Genomic DNA, 23,483 nt, shown 5'->3' with positions numbered 1-23,483 from the left:
CAGTGCTGATGACAACACTGCCAACATGACTCTATTGAATTTTGCACTGATGTGGACCCAAAATGAGGTTTTAATTGGCAGTCCCCAAGGGTACATTCTGTCTTGTGCTCTTCTACTCTTCTGGCCCAGAGGCTTTGTCTTCCTCCCTCTGTGCACGTAAAGGACACTTTGTGCCCTCTCCAGCCTGGCTTATTCACAGCCAGTGGTTGAGGTTTGCACATTCTTTCCAGAGCTGGTCAATTTACCACATCCTCCACCATATATGGAGCCAAATGTCCAGGTGTGAAGATCTAAGTGTATGTTCTGATGGTAACATCCCCCATAAGCTTTCTGTTTTTCATAGAATCCCAGACTGGTTTGGGTTGGAAAGGACCTTAAAGACCATCTTGTTCCACTTGCCCCATGGCAGGGACACCTTCCACTGTCCCAGGCTGCTCCATGCCCTGTCCAGCCTGGCCTTGGGCACTGCCAGGGACCCAGGGGCAGCCCCAGCTGCTCTGGGCACCCTGTGCCTCACCCCCGTCACAGGGAAGAATTTAGTTCCAATATCCTAACTTTGGCCTCTGGCAGTGAGAGCCCTCTTTGCCCCTTGTCCTGTTACTCCAAGCCCCTGTTGAAAGTCCCTCTCCAGCTTTCCTGGAGCCCCTTTAGGCACTAGAAGGGCTCTGAGTTCTCCCTGGAACCTTCTTTTCTCCAGGCTGAACACCAACTCTCTCAGCTTGTCCTCACAGGAGAGGTGCCATGGAGGAATAGAGGGAAATGTCCACTCTGGCCTTCCAGCTCTGACCAGACAAAATTCTGAGCTTTGCCAGATCTGAGTTTTTACATGATAAACAATAAATCTGTGGATATTGGTGTTGAAGTTCTGAGTCTTCAGTGTCACTTGTGAGTGTTTGGTCTCTGGCAAGAGGAGAATGTGAACCTCAGAGCAGGAATTTTGCTGTTAACCACTAACAGAGAAGGACTTCCTTCTATTTTTCTTGTGTCCCACATTTGGCCTTGGATTGGAAGCTCTGTTTCAGACCTCCAGTACCTGTTGTGCTGGTACTGGCCATTCCTTCTTCTCCTGAAAGCACTTCCAGCTGCAGGAGGAAGACCAGCTCAGGAGTCTGTTGTTGCACCCTGGGACAGCTTCTCTGCTTCAGCTTCTGGGCTTTGGATAACATCATGGAACAAAAGCATTGAAGGAACCAGCAGCTGTGGTGGTTTGGGAATGTGTCTGAAGCATCAGGAGAATAATGGAGAATAGTCATGGAGTGTTTTGGATAAGGGCATGAGAGAGGTGGATGGTGGGGGCTGAGGGGAGACAGGTGAATTGCAGGGAGTGAGAGAAAGGAAATCTCTTCCCTCTGCAGCACAGGGGGCTGACCTTTTTCCTTGGATCTGTTCATCCTGTGGTGGAGGTGATGAGGGGCTGGGGCTGCCTGCTCTGCAGCCCTGGACAGTGTTAAACTGGACAGATCTTTGCAGAAACCCCAAACAGGAGAACCCCTGTGTTTGGTGATGCTCTCCCTATGAAAGTCAGTGCTGACAGAGGTGTCACTAATTCTCATTTATTGCCTGCTCAAACACTGGATAAATGCAGATCTCACAGCACTCAGTCAAGGGATACTTAACATTTATCCTGCATATCTACTGTGTTGGTCAGACTTTTGAATCTCCTCAAAGGATGAAATTTGGTTCAGCTCAACCTAGTTCTATAAAACTGTCATGGCTGCTGTTAATTATATTTTTATCTTTTAATTCTTTAACAGACTATAAAAATCTCCTGCCTTTCCATTGTTTTATCCAGGAGTGATGTCAGACCAGGTGGCCTCAGCTCCCTTGGTCATCCTGCTTTGCCTTTTGCATCAAAACGTTGGATCAGCTATTTGTTCTCAAAGGTGGTCAGTCTCTTTCCTCTGTACCTGTGATTGTGAAGGCTCTGTGATGCACCTCTGTGCATGACCCAAAGGCACACCCAGCAAAGTCACTGGTTCCCAAATCTCTGCATGCATCTTTGACCACCCCACATGGACACTGTCTGTAGGGCTTGGCTAAATGGGCACTGTAAAATTCAAGTGCAGGTAGAGACAGACGAGCTCTTGAAGCACCTGAACCACTCCTGAACCACCTCCTTGTCTGCCACGTCCCCTTCAAGCAAAATGTGTGATTTTTCTCTTGTTACTTCCCTGATGCTACATCCCACCATTCCTGCACCCTAAGGTGGCACATGAGATGTCTCTGCCTCTCAAAGTGTGCACCATAGTAGGCTTTGCTTGTTCCTCAGGCCAGTTACCATCTGTGCAGTCTTTTCTCACCTGAACTCTTTCTCTGTGGCAGATCATAGAATCCCAGACTGGGGAAGGGACCTCAAAGCTCATCACCTTCCACCCCTGCCATGGGCAGGGGCACCTTCCACTGTCCCAGGCTGCTCCAAGCCCTGCCCATCCTGGCCTTGGGCACTGCCAGGGATCCAGGGGCAGCCACAGCTGCTCTGGGCACCCTATGCCAGGGACTCAGCCCCCTCACAGGGAAGAATTTCTTCCTCATTTCTAATCTAACCCTGCTTTCTGTCAGTGTGGAGCCATTCCCCTTTGTCTTATCACTCCAGGCCCTTGCAAGCAGTCTCTCTGCATCTTTCTGTACTGTTCAGGTACTGATGGTTGTGAATGATTTTCTGTGCCTCCAGCAGCAGGGATGTTGCAGCAGGAGGGCACAGCCTTGCTGTGACTGTCACCTTTTAGGCACTGGTACCTTGCCCTCTGCTCCAGTGGTGCTGTTCCAGGCAGACAAGGCTCAGCCTCTCCTCCCTGCATCCTTCAGAAACCTTCCCTCCAGGCACTGCAGTGGCCCCTCGGTGGTTTCCCAGGGCAACAGATCTAGTCTAGCTTTAACCCCTTATCTCCTTGGAAGGATGGAAGCACATTCTGAATGCTGGCAGTGAGGTTGGGAGCAGGAGGTGATCTGGGGTGCTTTTTGTGCCTTCCCTGAGAAGACAAAGCAGGCAGTGGTTGTGCCAAGGACATGTTTGTGTGTGAGCTGCCCCATGCCCAGGTGTCCCTGTTGTTACTTGGTATTGTCACAGGTATCTCAGTCTGTGCTGTAGCTCTCACATGTGCTGGGCATCTCTATTTAATACCTACCTGTGCATGAGGTGAGTCTGAAGGAGTCTCTGCCTGCAAGAGGTGCTGCTTCTCCCACCCTGCTGCTTCTGGAAGAAGTGACAAGTCTGTCATAGCTGGATCCTTCATTTCCAGCCTTGGATCCACAGAGTGCAGCACAGCAGGAGGTGACTTGTGCTGCTGCTCTCTTGGACACACACAACACTTGTGAGTGGATTGTTGCCATCTGCGTTCTTGGGTCAGTCCAGCACAAAAATGTTCATGGTTCCTGTGTTCTTTAGGCAGATCTGCCCTTCTGCCCAGTGTTTCCTCTTTACAGCCTTCAAGTGCCATGATTTTCTCTTTGAATGCAACTAGCTTATGTGAAAATACCATCTTGCTCTGTACTATATATTGTGTCCAGGTTTCTGCAGATGTTAACACTCCAGATCTTGGCATTTGGTTTTTATTATACTGGCATGTTGGGTGTTTTTAGCTTGATTTGCTGCTCTGACCTAGGTGAACCTCTGGCAACAGCCTCTGCAAGCCCTTCAGACAGGAATGAGGGTGTGTGCTGTAGTGGCTCACTGGGGTTACATTAGTACAAGTACGTGTGTTGGGTATTTGATTATAGTGCTCTTAAATTTTATTTTGCACCTTCTGTATTAAATTACTGAAACAGAACGTTTCATTCTTGTTCAGTGTGGTGTTAAATAAAATTCAAGCTGCAACCCTCTTAATTAGGCAGCAGTTGTTATATGTCAGTGAACTCGGTAAATAAGGATTCCCTTGACAATTTTAGATTGTATTATAGAGGTATGTCTGACCCATTTCTGGGTATTTTTGACAGTACAGTATATTCATCAGGGCTGTTTAGTGATGGGAGAGGCTGATACTGTGAAGACAGAGAGGATGCCAAGCTTTTCCTGAATAGTTCAGCTGCTTGGCTGTGACCCAGACATCTTTGCAATTAAGGTATTATGATAAACAAGTGAGGCTGGAGCTGGGTGACAGGTCACTGCTGTTACACCTCTCAAAGGCAGCCTTGCTGCCCTCACCATTCCCACACAAGTGCCTGAGCTCACAGTGGAACCTGTGCTCATGAGATTTGGTTTTATGGAGAATCTGCTGCTGCCCTGCCAGTGAATCACATCTGTTTGTCTGTCACTTTGCTCTTTGAGGCAGGGAGAGCTTGGTCAGTTCAGGAGAAGAGGACACTGAGGGCAGAGCTCAGGGGGGGCTGCACCTCCTGAGGGGCAGCTCCAATCTCTGCTCCCTGTGACAGGGACAGGGAATGGCTGGAGCTGTGCCAGGGCAGGGTCAGGCTGGATTTTGGGAAAGGTTCTTCCCCCAGAGGGTGCTGGGCACTGCCCAGGGAATGGGCACAGCAAGAGGCTGCCAGAGCTCCAAGAGTGCTTGCACAATGCCAGGCACAGGGTGGGGTTGTTGGGGGGTCTGTGCAGGGCCAGGGCTGGGACTGGGTGATCCCTGGGGGTCCCTCCCCACTCAGGATATTCCATCATTCTGTAATTTTCTTGAGGTGTATTGTGTTGGCTGCTTGTTCCAAGATCTGCTGGCTTCTCTGGCCACTCCTGGCACTCTTTGAGTCCCCCTGGCCCATGGCCATAGCTCACTGCCCCAGAGATGCTTCAGACCTCTTCTTCATTGGATTTGTGCTTCTTCCTGCAGTGGGGAAAAGGATTAACCCTGGCAGTGGTGATCACACAGTGGGATCCAGCTGAGCAGGAGCCCATAGCCAAATTAGGGCTTACTTTTACATTAATTGAAATAACTTCTAAGCTCATTCTATTGGTTATCATGTGTCTGTTTGCAGTTGGATGTGTTAATTTTTGTTCATACAATAAATGTGTGCAAACTCCGGTCCCTCACAGCACCAGAGGTTTAGTTGATCACTTGTACATTTAAAGTTGTTTGAAGTTCCTATATCTGGATGTTTTCTGAGGTAAATATCATCTTCTGTGTGATACTGGAGGTAGCTTTTGTTGAGCTTCAGGAGTTCTTTGTGTTACAGAAACTTTGGGGTTTTTGCCTGTTTCACACCATTTCATTGCAGAGTTAAAATAATTACACTTTAGATTTCTCAAATCCATGCAAGATTTCTTTAGCCCAAATACTGAGCCTAATGTGAAGATTTAAAAGGAAGGAGAATGTTTCTTCTCCTCATCATTTGACATCCAGGATCTCCCTTTCTTGTCCCATTCTGTGTCCTGGCACTGGAATGCTGGGTGAGATCCCTCAACACCATCGTTAGTTCACTTCAATAACTTCAGTTACATCGTGGAAGAACCTTCCTCAGGGGAAAGAATGGAAATCTGGGAAGCACAAGGTGGATGCCCAGGCTGCTTTGCCTGCCTGGAGCACCAAGGCTAGAGTACTCTTGTCTCTATTTGCAGAGTGATCATCTTGATATCTCATAAAGATGTTCTAATCCTCTGGCATTGCCTTTCAGGTATAAAGATGATGTTGACAGCCCTGCTGAGGAGAATGGGAAGCAGAAGGTCCTGTACAGCCTGGAGTTCACCTTTGATGCAGATGCCCGTGTTGCCATCACAATCTACTGCCAGGCTACAGAGGAGTTTGTTGGTGGCATGGCCGTGTAAGTCCTGGGCTGGTGGGCACCTGGAGGGGCACAGGAGCTGTGCAGGGATGATGAGCTCTCAAACATCTCATTAATCACCCCTGAGGCAGGGCTGCCACACGTGGTAGAGTGGGAAATTAGTTGTTGGTTTTTTTTCTGATGACTTTGAATATTACTTTCAATTCCCTCACATAGCAAATATCTTCTCTTGTTCCCTTTTTGGTTGGGTTTAAGGGTGTAGGGAAACCATTCTGTGTGCAACAAAGGAGAGGAACTCACAGCTGTATGTTTTGTCAATGAAGTGTTCTGTGAAATTAAACAACCAACCACCCTTCCCTTCAAATAGTGCCTATTTTCTTTTTCCCAGATCACCAATTCACTGCCTTTCTGTGTTCCCTGTGACAGGAGCATCTGGGCCACCAAAGTAAAGTTCAGTCTGACATTAACAGAGTGAGTCTCTGGAATTGAGGCCCACCCAAAGCCCAGTTTGGGATAAATGCCCAGCTCAACACTGGCTGTTGGAGATGGGAGAGGATTTATTTCCTGAAGCCCTGTCTGTGTGTGTTTCCTGCCATGTACACAGTAGTCTTTGGTTAGTTGTGGAAAGAATTACCAAAATGTCATCTGTGGGAACCTTCTCATATCCTGATAGTACATCCCTCCAGAATTTAAAGCCTTTTTATCTAAATCAGCACATTTAAACCATTCCAGTCAACCCTGTATCCCACAAGACTATGAACTTCCCTCTCTATGTTCAGAGCAGAGGTGGCTGGAAATGTGCTCTGCCTGGTGTGAGCTGGGTACACGTGAGCTGCTGCTGTGGTATGGTGCACTTCCAATGGCCATGGGACAAAGAATTCCTTTGGCTCCAGGGATAAAGGAAGATTCAGGCTGCAGAAGCTCTTGGCTTCCTCTAGTAGAGGCTTTTGGCTGACCAGAGGCTCCTGGACATAGTGCTGATGGCTTCTGCAGTGATGCTCTGGAGCTGGGGCTAAACTTTGCAGAGGCTTCAGCAGGGAGAAATATCTATGGCAAACCAAAACAGGGCTTGTTTGTTTTATGCAAAGTATAAACATCCCACTAATGATCAATGAATAGTGTGTTTTTAGAAACAAGAGTAGCTCAATTCCCCAATCCAGATATGCATTATTTCAAACTGGAGGAGATCCTGATCCAGAATTTTTGATTAGGCCCCTTTCCCTTCTTCTGTTGAAGCCTGCGGCTGCCTTTATTGTGGGAAGGTAATTTATGAGCTCCTTTTTAAAGTGCTTGAAAATTATCTCTCAACAAACTCTGAATACACTTTCTGTTTAGATCCAGCTTTTCCAGAGCAGAGCTGAATGCAGCTTTAGAAATCCTGATAAAGTTTCCATGTTCTGTCTCTTAGGTCCTTAGGTTTCCTGTGAATTTAGTGCTAGTGAAGGTGTTGGAATGGCAGCCTTGGAGATTGAAGTCCTCTTTCCCTAACACAGGTACAACGTGGAGAGGTGGCCAGTGTCCCTGGTGCTGCCCTGCAGTGTTCCTTGGTTTTTGACCTAAGGAGGAAACCATCCATGGGCTGATGGGGAGAACTGAGGGCCTCTATGGCCAGGGTGGATGTATTTACATTGCTAGACTTAAGCCATGGCTTAAACCAGTAAGGCTTGGTTTAAATTATTGATTTTGGTCTTGTTTTCCCCTGTGGTTTACCCTGAAAGAGAATTTCATTGTCACTGGTCAGAAGCAATGAAACATTTGCATCTGCAGCACAGCGAGCTTCATCTCAAACCTTTTGCTATATTTTTTATGCCACAGTCTGTAGAGAATATCCACATGGTTTAAAATCTATTTTTCAGACTCCCACTTCTGCATTTTATGCCAAAATGGCAATAACCGTAAGTTATTCTAAAAAGAAACATTTTAATTTTTTTTTATTTTTTAGCCCATGTCTTGAACCAGGCTGTGTTGGGCTGGGATTGTACCTGAGTGACCCAAGAGCAGCAGTGTTTGTTCTTGTTGGTTAAACTGCTCATGTTGGACTCTTAAGAGACTCTCTTGTCAAGTTGTGCCTTGAAGAATAATTGCTTAATAGAATTGTTTTAGTTACCAAATATAACCAACTGTTTCTGGACAGAGAGTGTTTTCAGTCCTCTCTAACTTACAGTAGCTCTCCTCTTGGCTGGTTGGTTGGAGGAAGAAAACACAGGTTTTGGTTCACTTAAGAACACTTTTTTTCTGAAATTTAGTGCCATTTACTGAGCCAGTGACTGTCACCAGTGCTGTTGTCTGTCCTTTAAAACTTGTGCAGCAAATATGAACTACCCAATGGCTTTTAAATTAAATTTGAACAATTCCTAGGTAGAGTTGCTGAACAGGAACAGAGCTGTTGACTTCAAAGAATTTTTTTTTAATGTGAATTATTTGAATCCACCCTGTCCATGGTTCAGTGAGAGAGGGATCTCTGTTAGATGGCAGAGCTGAAGCCTGTGCTCCTGAACCCTCTGCATGAAACCAGGATCAGCAGTGATTTCCCCACTAATGAAAAATCAGCCAATGGTTCTGTGCTGTCCTGCTGGGGTGGCAGCAGTCCCTGGTGCACTAAACCTTCTAAAAGGTCACAGCACCCACATTCAGCTCTTTCTTCCACTTCTGGCCTTTCCTTTAATAAGTCATACTTTCACTTCTCCATAATACAGGAATGATGAGCTGCCTGTGTCTGCTCTGGGTGCTTGAACAATAAATGTTATGTAAATGTGGGTGCAGGGCTGCACCAGAAGCCAGGGAACTTTTTGGAAGGCATGATCCTGATTTCGTGCAGATGTGTAGGGGGGAAGTCAGATACAAATATAGACTTTATAAGCTGCTTTAATTCAACCCAGGCTATTTTTTCCATGTGGAAGTGGTTCCTGAAGCACGTCTTGGGGCCATTGCAGCTGCCCAAGTAGGCATCTCTGCTTCTCTGGATTTGCTGGCTGCTAGTAAAAACCTTTTGAAGCTCTGATTTCAGCTTTGCAAAGCAATTCTGTAAGGGCAGTGCTGTAATTACTTTGATTTATTCTTTTCAAATACTAGTGGAAAAAAAAATCTGGGCTGCATTCTTAGAGCTCTGAGTGGAGTGAGTGCATTTCAGTGCACTAACAGGAATGCAGCTTTCCCCTGCCTGGGATGGTGGATTTTCCTTTTCCTCAATCTCTTTTGGTGCTAACAGCTGCATTCATGGAACAAGCATGTGCAAAAGCTGTCCTGTGTATAAATTCAAAACTTCTTCTATTGCACTTGATTGGGATGAAGATGCTCTGTAAAACAAAACACCTTTTTTTTTTCCACTCTCCTAAATCAATGCTGAATCTTAAAATGGGAGAAACTTTCTGGCCCCCTGTGAAAAGCAGGAATTTTCTCCCAGCTCTCAGCCTGCAGCATGGCTCCTTAGAAGTGCTAAACAAGTTATTCCTGCTTCCCTGCTGGAACAGCCACTGATCCTGATAGTATCAGCCCTCCTGCAAAACTCCTGCCAGCAACGTGGTTGTGGTCATGCAGTTTGGGGTGAGAGGAGGGAGGGGAGGGAACAGAAGGGAGGGGAAGGGAAGGTGGCTCTCCCTGAGCAGTGGCTTTGCTTGTTGTGGAGCCTCTGCTCACCTGAGAGCCACAGCGCTGTGTCTTGGGCCTGGCTTTAGGATTAGCTAGTTTCCATGACCAAGGGGAAGCCTTTCTGCAAGCCAAGGAGCTTCCTCCTGGAGTTACTTGGGCTCCATTTAAAAGCTGGTGGCTTTGTCAGTCCTGTCCTAACCTGTCTCAAAGGGTGTTCAGCAGACTTCCCCAGGTAATTGTGCTGGGAGATACACTCAGCTGCAGTGTTTCCTAGCCAAGGTCCTGGGAACAGCTGCCTGCCTCTTGTCTGAACTGTTGAACTCACAGGGAGCTGTGTCATCACTTTTGTGGGACCACAGATGACCAGCAGGGTGATTGTGTTGGTGATTATAAAGGTGTGTTCACCTCTGCAGCCCCATGCCCAGGGGAGGGTACCTTGCACTTCCTGGTGCAAGTGCAGATATGTGTAGAAACCTTTTGGATGAAACTGAAACTAGTTTAAATCTGGAGAGGACTGCTCCTCTCACCTTTGAAATGCCTTTTGCTCGGTTACTTTGTGGTGAGATCAGTTCTCAGAGGATGAGCTAATGCATCACCCCAAGGGTAACAGATGTACCTATGTCCAAGTCTCTTTAGTGGCAAGGAATTAGCACTGACCTGCCTCTGAATAGCTCAAGACTCCCCCCCACCCAGTATCTTCAGTTTTATTTCTTTTTCTGTCTGTGTCCATTTTCTTTCGTTTTGGAAATCAGGAGAAACATGGAGGTGTGTAAGCTGTGCCTCAACTACTAGTGGTTGCCCATAATGGAATTTCCCTCCTGATAGAAGAGAGGGTACTCTGCATTGCATTTCCCTTGTGGGGCTGACAGCAGCTCATAGAGAATAGCTAAAAGACTCCCAGTTGGAGCCTGCCTTCTCCTGCAGTAACTGGTTCATGTGTTTGTACCTTGGTTTGGGAGACAAGTGTGTTTTTGGAGCAGGCTGCAGGGATATTTGTATTCTCTTTTTATGAGTGCATCCCTGCCTTGCCTGGCAGAATCCTGGATGTGCACACCATTAGCCTGCTCCTGGGAGGGCCCCTGGGACTGTTCCAACTGTAGGTGTCCTGCTGACTAGCAGGAAGGATTGTGCAGTTCAAACATGACAGCAGCAGTTCTTTCCTCAGGGGAAGAAGTCAAACCAGGCCTGGAGCTGGAAGCACTTAAAAGAGCCAGTTCTGAAGGCATGAGCAATCCAGGCAGATCAGGAGCTCATGATAAATGTGACGTGAGAGCTTGGAGTCTTGCAGCCCATTCTTATGAAAAAGATCTTCCTTTTTGGACAGAAAACATTCTCTCCCATATCCCAGTGCTGTTGCCAAGTTCTATTTTCTCAATATAAAGAGAAAACAGAATGAAAACAGGTCAGTCTAGCTCTGCAATCCTTGCCCTTTCCAGGACTGTGTTGTTTGTGTTGCTGATGTGCAAATGGATTTATTAAAAAAATAAACCTCATTTCCTTGTTTGTTTTGCAATGCCCACTACACTCATCCCAAACCTCCTCCCACGCTTTCCTGAGCTGATGGGGGACATGACACTGCAATGATTCCCTGCTCTGCCTCGTGTGGAAGTTGGGAGAGCTGCATCCCAAAATGAAATCCACCGGGTGGCTCAGCTCACGGCTGTTTTCATTCAGGCTTGCGTAGGAGACAGAGGCACTCAGCTATTCCTTTGGTTGTTTAATAGCCTCTGTCTGCTCAGGGCCTTTGAAAGGTGCTCTTGCTGCTTTTGGCTGTGGTGATTAATATGAATTCCTTGTGCAGAGGTTTATTCTGTGTGAAGAAATCAGGCGGGTGCTGGGTTTTGCTAGGAACAAGCCTTTATGGCTTTGGTCCAGGCACACACCAGTCCCCAGGGGAACACTGGAGTGTGCAGAGTTCACAGGCTGGAGAGCCAGATTCTGTGGATTGCAGCAAGCAGACAAACCCTCTGTCTGTCTCAAGAGCTGTGGCCTTTGTGCCTTTCTGTGTAGCTGTTGTGTGAGATTTGAAGCCTGGCTGGAGCCAGAGCTCTGCAGGGGCTGAGGGGGAACGTGGACACTGGGGTTTCAGCTGCCTGGGGAGGGGTTGTCTTTGCCTGGCTTGGAGTGGAAACTCTGTCCTAAAGGAAGCAGGAAGGAAGGAGAAGACTCTCAGAGATTGCAAGTGCAATGCCTTAGCACTGGTTAACCTCCAGACTCCTTGTGGGAGCCTCTGTGGGGTGGATGTTGTCTAATTCTGACTGAGACCCAGGACTATGGCCTTCCTGTGGTTTGGTAGTGTTTCTATTGTCAGTAAAAGTCACTTAGAGTTGAAACATTTGTCCAGCTTCCCTCTTACCCAAAATCTGACCTGTGGGATACTGCCTCAGCATGAAAGGGGAGTGAGCAGGTGGGAGAGAGAGGAGCAGAGGATGTTTGTTCCACATCACCTCCTGTCCCCTTTGAACACTGACTGACACTTTCCTCATCACCTTTACACATGGAGCCTGCCAGGCAGTCACAGCCTGTGGCAGAATTGTTTCCTGAGTACCCTCTGAAGCTCTCCTGGTCCTTGGTTCACTACAGCTTGCCATGAAACACGTTTAGCTGCTGCTGAAGAAAGAGAACTCTTGTTTTTCTACAAGCTCTTTGAAGCACAGACTCTCTCAGCCATTTCTAGTCAAAAGTCTTACCTAGGGGCAACATTGCTCCCTGCAGGCATCCTGCTTTTCCTGAGGAATGGGGTCTGGACAGTGTTCTGTGTAAGGCAGCCTGGCAAGGATCCTCATGTGGCACTTCCCAGTCAGGGTCCCAGTGTGCCTGTGGGAACAGGAGCTGCCCTTTGACTGCCCGAGACAGCCCCAGTGCCAGGCACAGCAGTGGAGAAATCTGCAGGAGCTGGGCCTGGTGCCCTGCTGAGAACTTCTCCAGGCACAGACCAGGGATGAGAGAGAGGGGGAAACACCTCAGTGAGCATGTAGCAACAGAAGTTTAATTCTGCTTAGCCAAACTCTAGCACGGCACTTCTGTCTAGGGAGCTGCTTAGGCTCTGCAGGTGCCACAGACTGAGGCTCTCTGTGCAGCAGTGTGTGCTTCTCAGCTGGCAGAGCAAAAGTGAGACTGGGGAATAACTTTAATTTGTACCAGTCCTCTCAGAAATCACTGAGGTATGGTCACAGGGCCTCTCATCTGCTGGTTCTCTGATACACAGCTGGCTTTGGAGGGTTTGACATGAGGGGAGAAGGAGTTAGTGCAGAGTGTAGTTTGCTTTTTGTGAGTGAAGGTGTGTCACAGAGCTCACAGGAGGAGATGGGCTGCATGAAGCCTGAGGTCAGAGCTGGGGGCTGCTGCTGCAGCCAGCAGTGGGGTCCCTCAGGCTGCTTGTGATTCTCATGCTGCCAGGTGTACCTGAGCAAACAAACAGGTTTAAAATAATGTGACTGAGGATTTCTGTGTGATCCTGACCTTATAGGACAGACCCCCCTCACTTCTCCACTGTCCTGAGCTGCCAGTTTTGTCCTCTGGATGGGGTCCTCTGGATGGAGGCCTGGCCCAGTGCAGTCTGAGCAACAGCAGCCCAAACATTCAGCTTTCATACTTCGTGCAGAGAGGCAGCATGTTGCTTCCCTGTTGTCCTTTATTCTTTGATACATCCTCTCTTTTTCTGTAACACATCTGCACAGCTCTACAGAGCTTCCCTGCTGTTGTTTGCTGTGAGCCCCCAGCAGCATGGGCAGGGAATAGACGACTGTGAATACAGCAGATGCCAGCCAAAGGGGCAGGGGATGGGTAGAGGCCCCTTAGACCCTGATACTCAGGATATCTGCTTTGAAACAGCTTGTCAAGTTTCCCTGCTGTGTAGCACAGGGATGTTATCTCATGCTGAGAACCTTTGCATCCCACTGGAAGGAGAATCCATTTCTGTGAGTCAGTCAGGGGCCATCAGACTCACAGGGAACTCAGCAGCCCACTGCCTGCTGGCTGAGGTGTTCAGAGTTATCTGGGTGTTCACATCCAGGTCTGACATGTTTTGGCAATGGGGGCAGGCAGTCACACAGCCTGAGGCATAAAGCTCCCTTGGGGAAGCCTCCTTAATAATTTTGTCCTACTCTTCAGCTCAGAAATCTATGTGCCTGGTTTATTTCTTTTCCCAGGGACGGTGAGAGCAGTGAGTCAATGTGAGTATTACTCTGCCCTGTCCTCCTTGGAAGAGTGTTGTTTTTCTGTTGCAGCCTGGTTTGGGTTTCTGGTGCTGTAAATGCAGGTCCTCCAGCATTCCTGGCACTCAGCAGCATCATGTTTACACCCCTCTCCCACCTCCACTCTCTCCTCTGCACTTTATTTCCAGTAAGTTCCTGACTTGCTGTCACCTTAGATAAGTCACTTTTCCATCTCCTGCTTTCCCAGCTGTGGAGGGAGAATTGTGCCTCTCTGCAGAGCTGGGAAGCTTTGAGAGTACCACAAAAGGAGCTAGATACAGGCTTGCTCTATTCATTGTGCTTGACAACTCAGTAAATAAAACTTCACTCAACTGCTCGCTCTGTAATTCACATATAAAAGACCTGTCACTCTGATCTCCCCCACACCATGCTTGAAATGCAAAGGATGGAGTGAGACCTTCTAGTAAAGCAGCACAATTTCAGCACAGTACAGAATGGGCTCTGAGGGTATTGTCATAAATAACTTAATGCACCTGCCTTGCCAGGAAGAGCAGAATGCACATGGTGAACCTGCCCTTTGTCACAACCTTCCAGCATTTAACATGGATCTTGTGACACTTGACCTTCTGGATCCTCAGAGGGTGCAGGAACTGTTGTAGCTTTCCAGAGAAAGGCAGAGGGGTTTTTTGTGGGGCTGGAGCCTGTCTTGTCACTGTGCTGAGGGAGGATGTTGCTGCAGTGTCTCTTGGGCAGGGGATCTCTCACCTTCTGTCCAGTTTGTCAGGGTTCTCTGGGCACACAGTTGGTAATTTGACAAGAAAGGCTTTGGTGGTAAAGGCAGCTTCAGCTGTTCCCACCCTGCTTTGGGGTTCACTGCCTCATCTCCAGTGCCAGAACTGGGAGAGGTTGTGCACATCCAGCTCAAGACGTCACCCTCCAGAAAGGGGGAGTGGGCAGGGAAATGTCTCCTGGGGAGGACAGCACCAGGTGGGCTCAGGGTGCAGAAGATGGTGGATGGCAGCTGTGGTCCCATTCCAGATGTTTTTCCCAGCCTGGCAGTGCTGGTGTTCCAGTGACAAGCTTTGAGACAGTGGAAGAATTGTGACTCTTTGGATGGGTGGAGGATGGTTGGTGTCTCTCAGGTGGTGTTGGTAGCCCTGCAGCACCCCTGGGGAAGCACAGGAGGGATTGAGGAGTGGGTTGGAAGGCTTAGCAGGATGGTGGAAGCCAAGCAGCATTTCCCACTGTGAAGCTGTCCATGGAGACAGAGAGAGAGAGCTTTCAGCACTGCGCTGGGTTGTCTGTTCCCAGTGTTAAGTCATAGCTTGTTCTTCCTGGGTTTCCTGCAGAAATCAGGACTATGCTGGGCTTAAAGCCAGCTTAAAGCTAGGCCATGGATATAGGGAGCAGGCCTTTGCCAAGCTGCTGCACCCCCCTGTACTCCAGCACCCAGGCGGGTCAGTATGGACACAATCAGACCTTGCCTGTCTGCACTGCTTTCTCTTTCCTGTGCTCACCTTCTTGCTTTGACCTTTCCCTTCCCTCTTTGTGTCCCCTCTGAATGGCTGCCAGCCCCTGCCAGCTCTGCCCTTAGAGCTGCCACTCGTGATTCCTGAGAGGCCGAGGGCGGGAGTGAGCGAGAGCCGGGCAGGGAGCAGTCATTTGTTACAGTGACTTTTCTCTTCCCCCTTCCCTCAGATACAGCACAAAGAATCCCTCTCTGCAGTCCGAGACAGTTCACTACAAGAGAGGGGTAAGCCAGCAATTCTCCCTGCCTTCCTTCAAGATTGATTTCTCGGAGTGGAAGGATGATGAGGTAAGTGTCTCCTCACTGTCTCCTTCTTTCCACACCCTGTTGTCCCCGAAGCACTGGTCTCTGTTTAGTGCTGTCAAGTTATGGCTGGGAGACATTTCTCCCAGCTCCTCCCGTGTGTTTTGTGGGTACTGCCCTGGGAGGAGCAGTATGGGAACTTGGCAGGCAGATCAGGCCAACTGGGAGGGAATCCAGAGAAGTGACTTTCAATATTAGTGATCAGCTGGTGTAGGAGGGAGGCTGCAGAGATTGCCACTGGAGCTTTTCCTGGAAAACCTGCTTTCCTTGGCCTTCCTCTCCCTGCCAGCCAAAGAGCTTGAGTGAACAAATGTCTGTCATGATCTCCGTTTTTATGGGTTTTTGTTGTAAGATTTTGGGGTTTTTTGGGTGGTCCTCTAGAACAGTGGTCTCCAAAGTGAGGTGCATGCAATAAAATTCATTGGGCTGTGGCAAGGACTTCAGAACTACATGTATGTAACCCACAGATGATAAGCACACATATCTTGGGAGTATGTGCTCAAAACACGTTACTGGTGGGATGAATAGTCAGAATAGTGTGGAGACCACTGCTCTGGGAGAGTCCTGCTCTGTTAAAGGGCCACATCCTGCACTATTATCTGTAGCAGTACAGTGCTGTGAAGGGATGTTCTCCTTCTGGGGCAGATTTACACTGGTGCATCAATGCTGAATGAGGGAATGTTTTCCTCTTGTTAATTTAACCCATAACTGCAAACAGACCAGGGCTTGCTTTTAATTAAGGTTTGTGGCTTTTCTGCATACCAAGATTTGTGGAGTCCTGTTAATTTTGGTATTTTTGGTATCTGCAAAATTCCAGCAGTAAGCCTCTTGTTTCTGAGCCTTAAAACTTTCACCCAAAGGCTTCCCCTGCACGTGGCATAGGGAAGGAAAGCCTTGGTCTTTCCCCTGCTCTATGCAGAATTGTGGTAAGAGAGTTCAAAGGCAGAGTAGTTGTTCTGTAGCTACTGCTAATATATTGGTTCCTGTGGACCCCTCTCCCAGGAAGTGCAACTGATAATGGTGCTCATTTCCTGACCCAAGCCTGTGCAAGTGTATTGTGTATGTGAACCTTGGTAGATAACTCTACCTATTAAAAAAAAAAAAAGAAGAAGAGAAAAAGGGGAAAAAAGGAAAAAAAAGTCGTCTTTCATGTATTTGAAAGATTGAATAGCTATTGTCCTGAAGTTACAGTTACAACTATAATCAGTCCCGTGCCTTAACAAATGCCGTGGTGGTTACCAAGAGCCTGCAGAGTCTGGTCTCCTGATGTCTTGGCTTCTCTGCCAATAGATGATTTCACAAGTTCAGCCTACAAAAGCCTGGAAGAGCTGCTTTTCAATCCCTTCTGTTGTCTGAGAGAGCTCAGTTCCCTTTCTTCTTAAAGAATTGAAAAGCTTAATTTTTACTTTTGTTCCTGTCAGCAAGGTTTTAACTCAAGTACTAAAGTCACATCCCTCTGACAGCTTAAAGGAAAAATGAGTTTCCAGCTCTCTTTTCTTGTTATGCTGCATCCTCTGGTTCCCCTTTTTTCATTGGTGTTACTGGGAGCTGGAAAAAATGTTGAACAAGCACTGTGATTCCAAAGAGTTTCCCCTCTCATGTCAGCTCTGTGTTACATATTGGTCCTTGTCCTAAATCTTCCCAACATGCCACCAAAATGCAGCAAATTATCTGAGACAGCTAGCAGTGTCTTAGCTGTGTGGAATTGACATTTCAGATTTCTTTCCAGCTTTGTTATTGGTTTTGTGCAAAACCCCCAGATTTATTTCATATTTTTCCTTAGTGTAATACTCGGATATGACGTAGATCTTGGCTGGGGAAGAAGGGAGACTGATGTTATGTTGAGTTGTTCTGTGAAAAGCTTTATAAAAGTTTGTTTTATCTTCTGCATTTACTGATTTGCTTGGAAATTATAAGGCATGGCTTGTGTCAAGTGAGTTGTGTTCAGGGCCCCTAAAATGAATGTGAAATGGTGCCTTAAAGAGGCCTTTATTCAAGAACACTGGAATTTATATGGTAAAGCAACCTCAGTTCTGTGATGAGGCTTTCCCTGCAAATGTGTTCCTCCCTTCTTCTGAGGAACTGGAGCAAATCAGGCTGCAGATGATGTTGGAGCTGTGGCAAAGGGATGGAAACCCCAAAGCACTGTCTGAACTGCTGCAGCACCTGGAATTGGGTCTCAGTTTTCATGGAGAAACTGAAAACAGATTACCTGGAGCATCAGGGTGAAATGACATCTTTTTTTCAGTCTTGGCAAGAGATGAGACAAAACCATCCAAGTTAGTAATTAACAAAACCAGCAGAAATCCAGTTCCTGAGCCACTTCCTTTCCTGGCTTAGGACAGTGTTTGTAAGGTTGCCTTTTCCTTGTATTTCTAAGATGACAGAGCTTTTGATGTGCTTTAATGAAGTGTAGGGCAAAGGGAAAAAACTGAGACTGTTTCCCTTGCACTCAAATTTTCACTATCATCAATTAGAAACTCAAGGAACTGCATTTTATAACATGCCAAGAGATGAAAATCAGTCTTGTGTTTCCTTGAAGTGTTGTATGAGCTTGAAGTTTTGCAGATTTTCCTCTTATGTCTTCAGGAACTTCATACCAGAGCCAGGGTCTCTTTGTGGTGTTGGGAGCACAATGTGCTGCTGTGCTGAGGCCAATATATCCTGTTGTATGAAGGCAAAATTGTGGCACTGGATATATTTTGAGAAACTTTTCTTAATACAAATCACTCAGAAGACTTTTAGGATCTATGAATTAATGAGAATTAAATAGCATTTGGAATTCCAACCAAGACCCTTTGCCTTGCTTTGCTGATGTTTAGTGCCATGTCAGTGTGTGTGTGTTGGAGTTGACTCCCTTTTAAAGTTGGTGCCTGGAATTTTAAGTCCTCCTGTGTCGATGTAGGATGACCCCATCTGGGGAATAAGGTGCTCTCACTCCATGGTTTCAGAAGGCTGAAGACAAGCTTTATGAAGCTATACTATACTGTATTACACTACCTACTATACTACATCAAACTATACTAAAGAAAAACCCGGGACCCCTTACAGACAGTCATGACACAGCTTTGCCCTAATTGGTCAATCAATCCAAACAACCTTCACCAGTGTCCAATTAAGAAATCTTTCTTTGCTAAACAGTCTTCATAACACATTCTACATGTGCTAAACAACAGATGCAGCAAGTAGAGATAAGAATTGTTTTTCTTCTTCTCTGAGTTTCTCACTGCTTTCCCCAAGAAGAATCCTGGGGAAGTTGTGCTGCTGCTCTCTCTGAAGAGAGCTGTGGCCACACTCCTGCTCTGTCGTGTCCTTTTGACACAGGAGCTGGGGTTCTGTCAGGAGGACCCTTCCCTTCATCTCCAGTGTTGTCTTCAGGCAGGTCTGCTGTGAGTTGTGTAACCTCAGCTCCTTTCTTTCCCTCAGCTGAACTTTGACTTGGACCGAGGCGTGTTCCCGGTGGTCATCCGAGCAGTGGTGGATGAAGGGGATGGTAAGAGTTGGTGTTTGTTCCCATGGCCTTCTCCTGCCTCTCTCTGAGCTTGTGTGACCCCTTTCAGGACTGGCCTCCTTGGGGGACCTTTACAGAATAAAAGTATTTCAGGAGTTCACCAGAACTTCCCTTTATTAAAAAGGCAAAGGTAACCACATAAAACCCATACTTTTAAAAATAGCCTTCATTTTTTTGGAAATAAAATGGCCAGGTATTTAGTGTTGGAATAGTGTTTAGGAGAGCTCCTGGCTCTGCCACCAGTGCCAGGCACACAAATTAGAGCAAATGACATCCTTGCTTGTTGGGTTTTGCTTTTGCAGTTTATAGGTCACGGAGGGTGGAGCTGATCTTTTCTCCCTCTTGGAGGGGTCAGTTGTCTTCTTAAAAACCTAGAAATGGGCAGAGAAAAGGAAATGGCTTTAAAGTACTCAAGTCACTCTTCAGCCAAATGCAGCTTCATTCAGCAGTTTGAAATTATGCTTTTTCTGAGGATGTTGAATGGTTATAATAAAAGAGCATAACCTTTCAGGAGAAATAATTGTTGATTTTTTCAAAAGTAATTAATAACTAATCATAATTTGTAATTATGATTAATTGATTATTATTATTATTACTTAAAGCACACTGCTGTTTTGGAGAGCTCTTTTGGATTCCAGTGAATATTTAAACTATTATTTTTAGATTCTTATTCCCCTTACATGGTATTTCCCTTAGGGGATGTGTGCTTTTGAGCTCATCTGGAGTGTCAGCAATGAGCAGGGCACAAGGAAGTCACACTTTCTTTGAAACTGGGGGCTTTTATGGTCAGCAGGACCAGCATTTCACTTGTGTAACATTTTGTACAAAATGTAAGATAATTAGAAAAGAAAAAACATCCATTGTTGATCACATTGTTTGGGTCAGTGACTTGCTCAGTTTCTTATGTTGTAAATGTGAAAAAGCTCAAAAACTCATTACATTGTTTTACAGTCTTCCAAGCAGACAGAAATAGAACTGAATAAGCCAATTTGAAGTGTGACTAACAAAGCACAGTGCAACATAAAGGAAATTACTTCTAAAGTGCATCTATTTTTAGTGATTTCAGGCACTGTTAGTAAAATCAACATATATGTGTACTTCTTGACCATAAATATAAAACAGCCCCCTCTGTTTATGGAGCTTTTGGCAAGGTGTTTATACTCTCTAATGTTGGGCATGTCTAGAAGGATCAAAAATAGAACAGGAGGCAGTATGGGAAGCATACATTTATGCACATACCATGCCCAGCCTTAGCCAATAATCTACTCCCATCTATTTTAATAACCTAGAAAACCAACTGCTTTTAAATCCCCTCCTGGAAAGAATATCAGCACAAAAATGTGTGAAACTTGAGTGAGATTTGAGGAAATCGTGTATTTTGGTTCTTTTTTTAACTGGTGGGGCTGGAAGGAGCTGGAATGGTGTGTTTGGAGCACCTGGAAAATTACAGCTGTTAAATAAGGTTGAATGGTAAATTAAAATAGCAGTCAGGGAGAGGCTGGTTTGGACTGAACTCTGCCATGGCTTGCAGTGTTAGCCCTGCCCCGTTGCTGGCAGTGGGATTGTTCCCAGGGAGAGGCAGAGAACAGGAAGGAAAGGTGCTGCACAGAGCAGGTCACACCACTCTGAGCTGTCACCTCTTCCTTGGCCACTCAGACTGACCTGAATTTTGTTTACTCTGAGAGATAGAGCAGCCTTGCTCTTGGCTGGCAGTGAGAGGAGCAAGCAGTTGAATTGCCAGCTTTAACCCCCTTTTCTGCATTGTTGTGTTCCTGATTCCACCCAAATTGCTGTGACCAACCTCAGTTACCCAGCAAATCTGCAGGCAAATCCCCTCTCTCTATACAGCTGTTTCCAAACATGGACTCAGTGCCACAGTCCAGGGAATTGTTCCTGTGCTGTCTCTGCTGCTCTGGGAGCTCAGTGGAAGCTGTGGAGCTCCTTTCCCTTTTGGACAGAGCAGGAGTTGCTTCCTTGAGCTGCACCTTCCAGGCAGAGCTCTCCTGCCTGTGCTGAGCACAGCCCTCCTCACTCCAAACATGCCTTCCTTCCCTCTGTGACTCCTTCACAAACTCTGTCTCCCATTTCCATATGAGGAGTCTGAACAGGATTCAGGAAAAGGATCCAACCAGCTGGAGCTGAACAGAACCTCAGAGTCAGAGTGAGAGAGACTGGGATTGTACTGGCCTCCTCTTCTCTCTCTCTGCTGAAGCAGCCAGGAATGCAGTACTGAAACCTCTGACAGCCCCTTCCCATTGCTGTGGGATCAAGAGGGAACCCTCATGTTTGGAAGAGGGAAAATGCTTGGGGAAAGCTGGACAGAGATGTCTCAGTGTCTGAAGTCTTTATGAGAAATAAATGTTTTATAAGTGTATCTGACTAGACTGAAATAAAATGATAAGTAACAGGGCTGGAAATGCTCCCAGTTGCTGTTAAACCAGATAGATCTGTGATAAATTCAGGTAATGAAGCCCAGGAATTTCAGGGGACAGGAGAATCCCACTGAGTGCTTTGTTTTTGTCCCTTTCCAACCTCTGCCAACAAAGTGGGATAGTTTGGTGCACCCAGGGCAATGAAGGCATGGTCGTGTAGGGCCCACCACAGAGCCCAGCAGGGTTTTGTTCTTGCTCTGTTCTGAACCAACCTGATGACAAGATAAGAAAAGTTCTAAATGCAGGAGAGGGTGAAAATAGAGCAGATGGCAGCTCAGAAATTGTAAGTGGACTAAAATTCAACTCAGGATATTTTTATGCTGGTACTGCTTGAGAGGTTTAACCAGTTTTGCCCTTTCTCTTTTTGCAGTGGTGGTTGAGGTCACTGGTCATGCCCATGTTCTTCTGGCTGCATTTGAAAAGGTAAATGAGGGGTTTTTTATCCCTCTATCCCTGTTCTTGTGTATATAAACATTTCCACAGGTCATTAGTTTGTATTTATATAACACTTGGCACAGCAGAGTGCTGGCCTGTGCCTGGGTGCTGCTATAGTACAAGGAATCATTTGCAGCAGCTCCTGTGCAGCCTGTAATTATCATTTGTACCTGAGCTGGTCACTCAGGGAATGGCAGGGGTGTTTCCTGTGTTCCCATGGCTGCTGCCATGCAGTTTTCCAGAGCTTCATGATTTTTGCAGAACTGGCTCTGCTGTGTCCAGACCCTGTTGCACTATTGTTAGGTCTGGTTTACACCCAGGACCAAGGATTGGGATGCATCCTGTGTAAAGGCTGAGTTCCACTGCTTTTGAGTGGTGTGTGTGATGTAGCTGACCCCTGCCTACATGGTAAGGCCAAGCTGTGTGCACAAGCCTTGATAACAAACTCTCTTCCCTTGGTAACTGGACCCTGAAAACAGTTGCAATATCCATAACTGGATCTAACCCTGTTGTGTCTGGTAGTGGTAATACTGCAGACACATTTTCTGGGCAGGTGATATTGCAGTGAGAGGCTGAGGTGAGGCAAGAGGTGCTGGAGCAGAGCTGGAAATGTAGAGGGGAGCAGCATCAGTGCTGTGCTGTTGGAAATTCCCCACTTCCCAGCTGGCAGGTGGCTGACTTCTGTATCTCAGTGTGCCTGGTGCCTGCCAGGTCCTAATTCTGTTCCTCTGAGGTGGATATTGTGGATGGTGACAAGCTGAGTCAGAGGGCATGGCAAGCACAGTCAGTGCAAGGAAGCATATGGCTGGAAGATGCTCTAAGGATTCTAGGTTGCTTTTTTTGTTGGACTTGATCTGTGAAGAAAGTGAGTTTTCCCTGTTAGAAAGGCTGCTCTGAGCACTGGCTTTGTAGGTAGCTTCACTGCTGGCAATTGGACATCTGTCAGAAATGAGATGGAGTCAGCTGCAGCACCCCTAGGACCAGGGCATGGATGTTATTGTGGTTTCCTCTGGCTAATGTGAAAAAACAGCACACTGGAATCCTTCAGTCATACTTCAGCCACTTCTTATCTCTCATCTTCCACTGAAGATGCTTAAAACAAGATTAAAGCATTAAAGCATAAAAAGTCACAAGGCAAAGTACATGTTGAGTTCTTCATCCTCCCTGTTTGGTTAAAATATATTCCCCATCCTTAAAGTAATTGCAGCTTTTGAAGTGTAGGTCCATAAATCCAGGGGAGGTCCTTGATAAATGAGCACTGCTGATCCCCAGAGCTTGTTCAGAGGAAAAACAGACCAGCAGGACTTGGTAACTTGCTGTTTGTATGTATCCTTAAGATCAGAAGAATAACCTTGGTCCTGTGTGTAGTCTGACCTTGCAGCTCCTCCAGAGGCAGAAATTGTTTGCCTGAAAACAGGACTGTTTTGTCTGGGGTGTGATGTTGTTGTCCCTTCCTTCTGGGACTCCTTCTGCAGACCTGCAGCTGTTCACAGGACTGCTGGAGCATCCCCTGAGTCTCCTGTGCTGCTCTCTGGGCTGTGGCAGGGGAGTTGGTTTCTTTAGTGGCCCTTGTGGATGATGGGAAGGTAGAACTGGCACGCTACTCCCATCACTAATTCTGGCACCAGGCATGCACAGAATTGTTCCAGCTGTTCCTGCTGCCACTGAGCAAATGAAAGGCTCACAGCTCTGAGGATGTGAAGCACATGGGACTTGTTTCTGTCTCCATCCAGTGGACAAACCTTGTTCTCAGCCTCATGGCAGCCCCTTGCTCTGCCCTCGAGTGACTCTGTCACTTGGTGTTAACAAATATCCTCCACCAAGTCTTGCTGGACTGGCTGAAGAAGTGTCTGCACCCAGCTGGACTG

At 46.8% G+C, this 23,483-nt stretch overlaps 1 protein-coding gene across 6 annotated transcripts in view; it reads left to right on the top strand.

Moving 5' to 3' along the window:
• The window catches only part of MGRN1 (mahogunin ring finger 1), a 49,405-nt gene that overhangs the window by 11,086 nt on the left and 14,836 nt on the right, over positions 1-23,483 (top strand). For all 6 annotated transcript variants that reach the window (XM_039732519.1, XM_039732520.1, XM_039732524.1 and 3 more), the window contains exons 4-7: positions 5,554-5,700; positions 15,105-15,222; positions 18,664-18,730; positions 21,551-21,603. In XM_039732519.1, coding sequence (XP_039588453.1) covers positions 5,554-5,700; positions 15,105-15,222; positions 18,664-18,730; positions 21,551-21,603 — 385 coding nt within the window. The remainder of the gene's footprint in view (positions 1-5,553; positions 5,701-15,104; positions 15,223-18,663; positions 18,731-21,550; positions 21,604-23,483) is intronic.

The sequence above is a fragment of the Passer montanus genome, unplaced genomic scaffold, assembly GCF_014805655.1.
Source record: "Passer montanus isolate IOZ18808 unplaced genomic scaffold, ASM1480565v1 scaffold8, whole genome shotgun sequence".
Classification (NCBI taxonomy): domain Eukaryota; kingdom Metazoa; phylum Chordata; class Aves; order Passeriformes; family Passeridae; genus Passer; species Passer montanus.
This window is presented reverse-complemented; position numbering and strand designations above follow the sequence as displayed.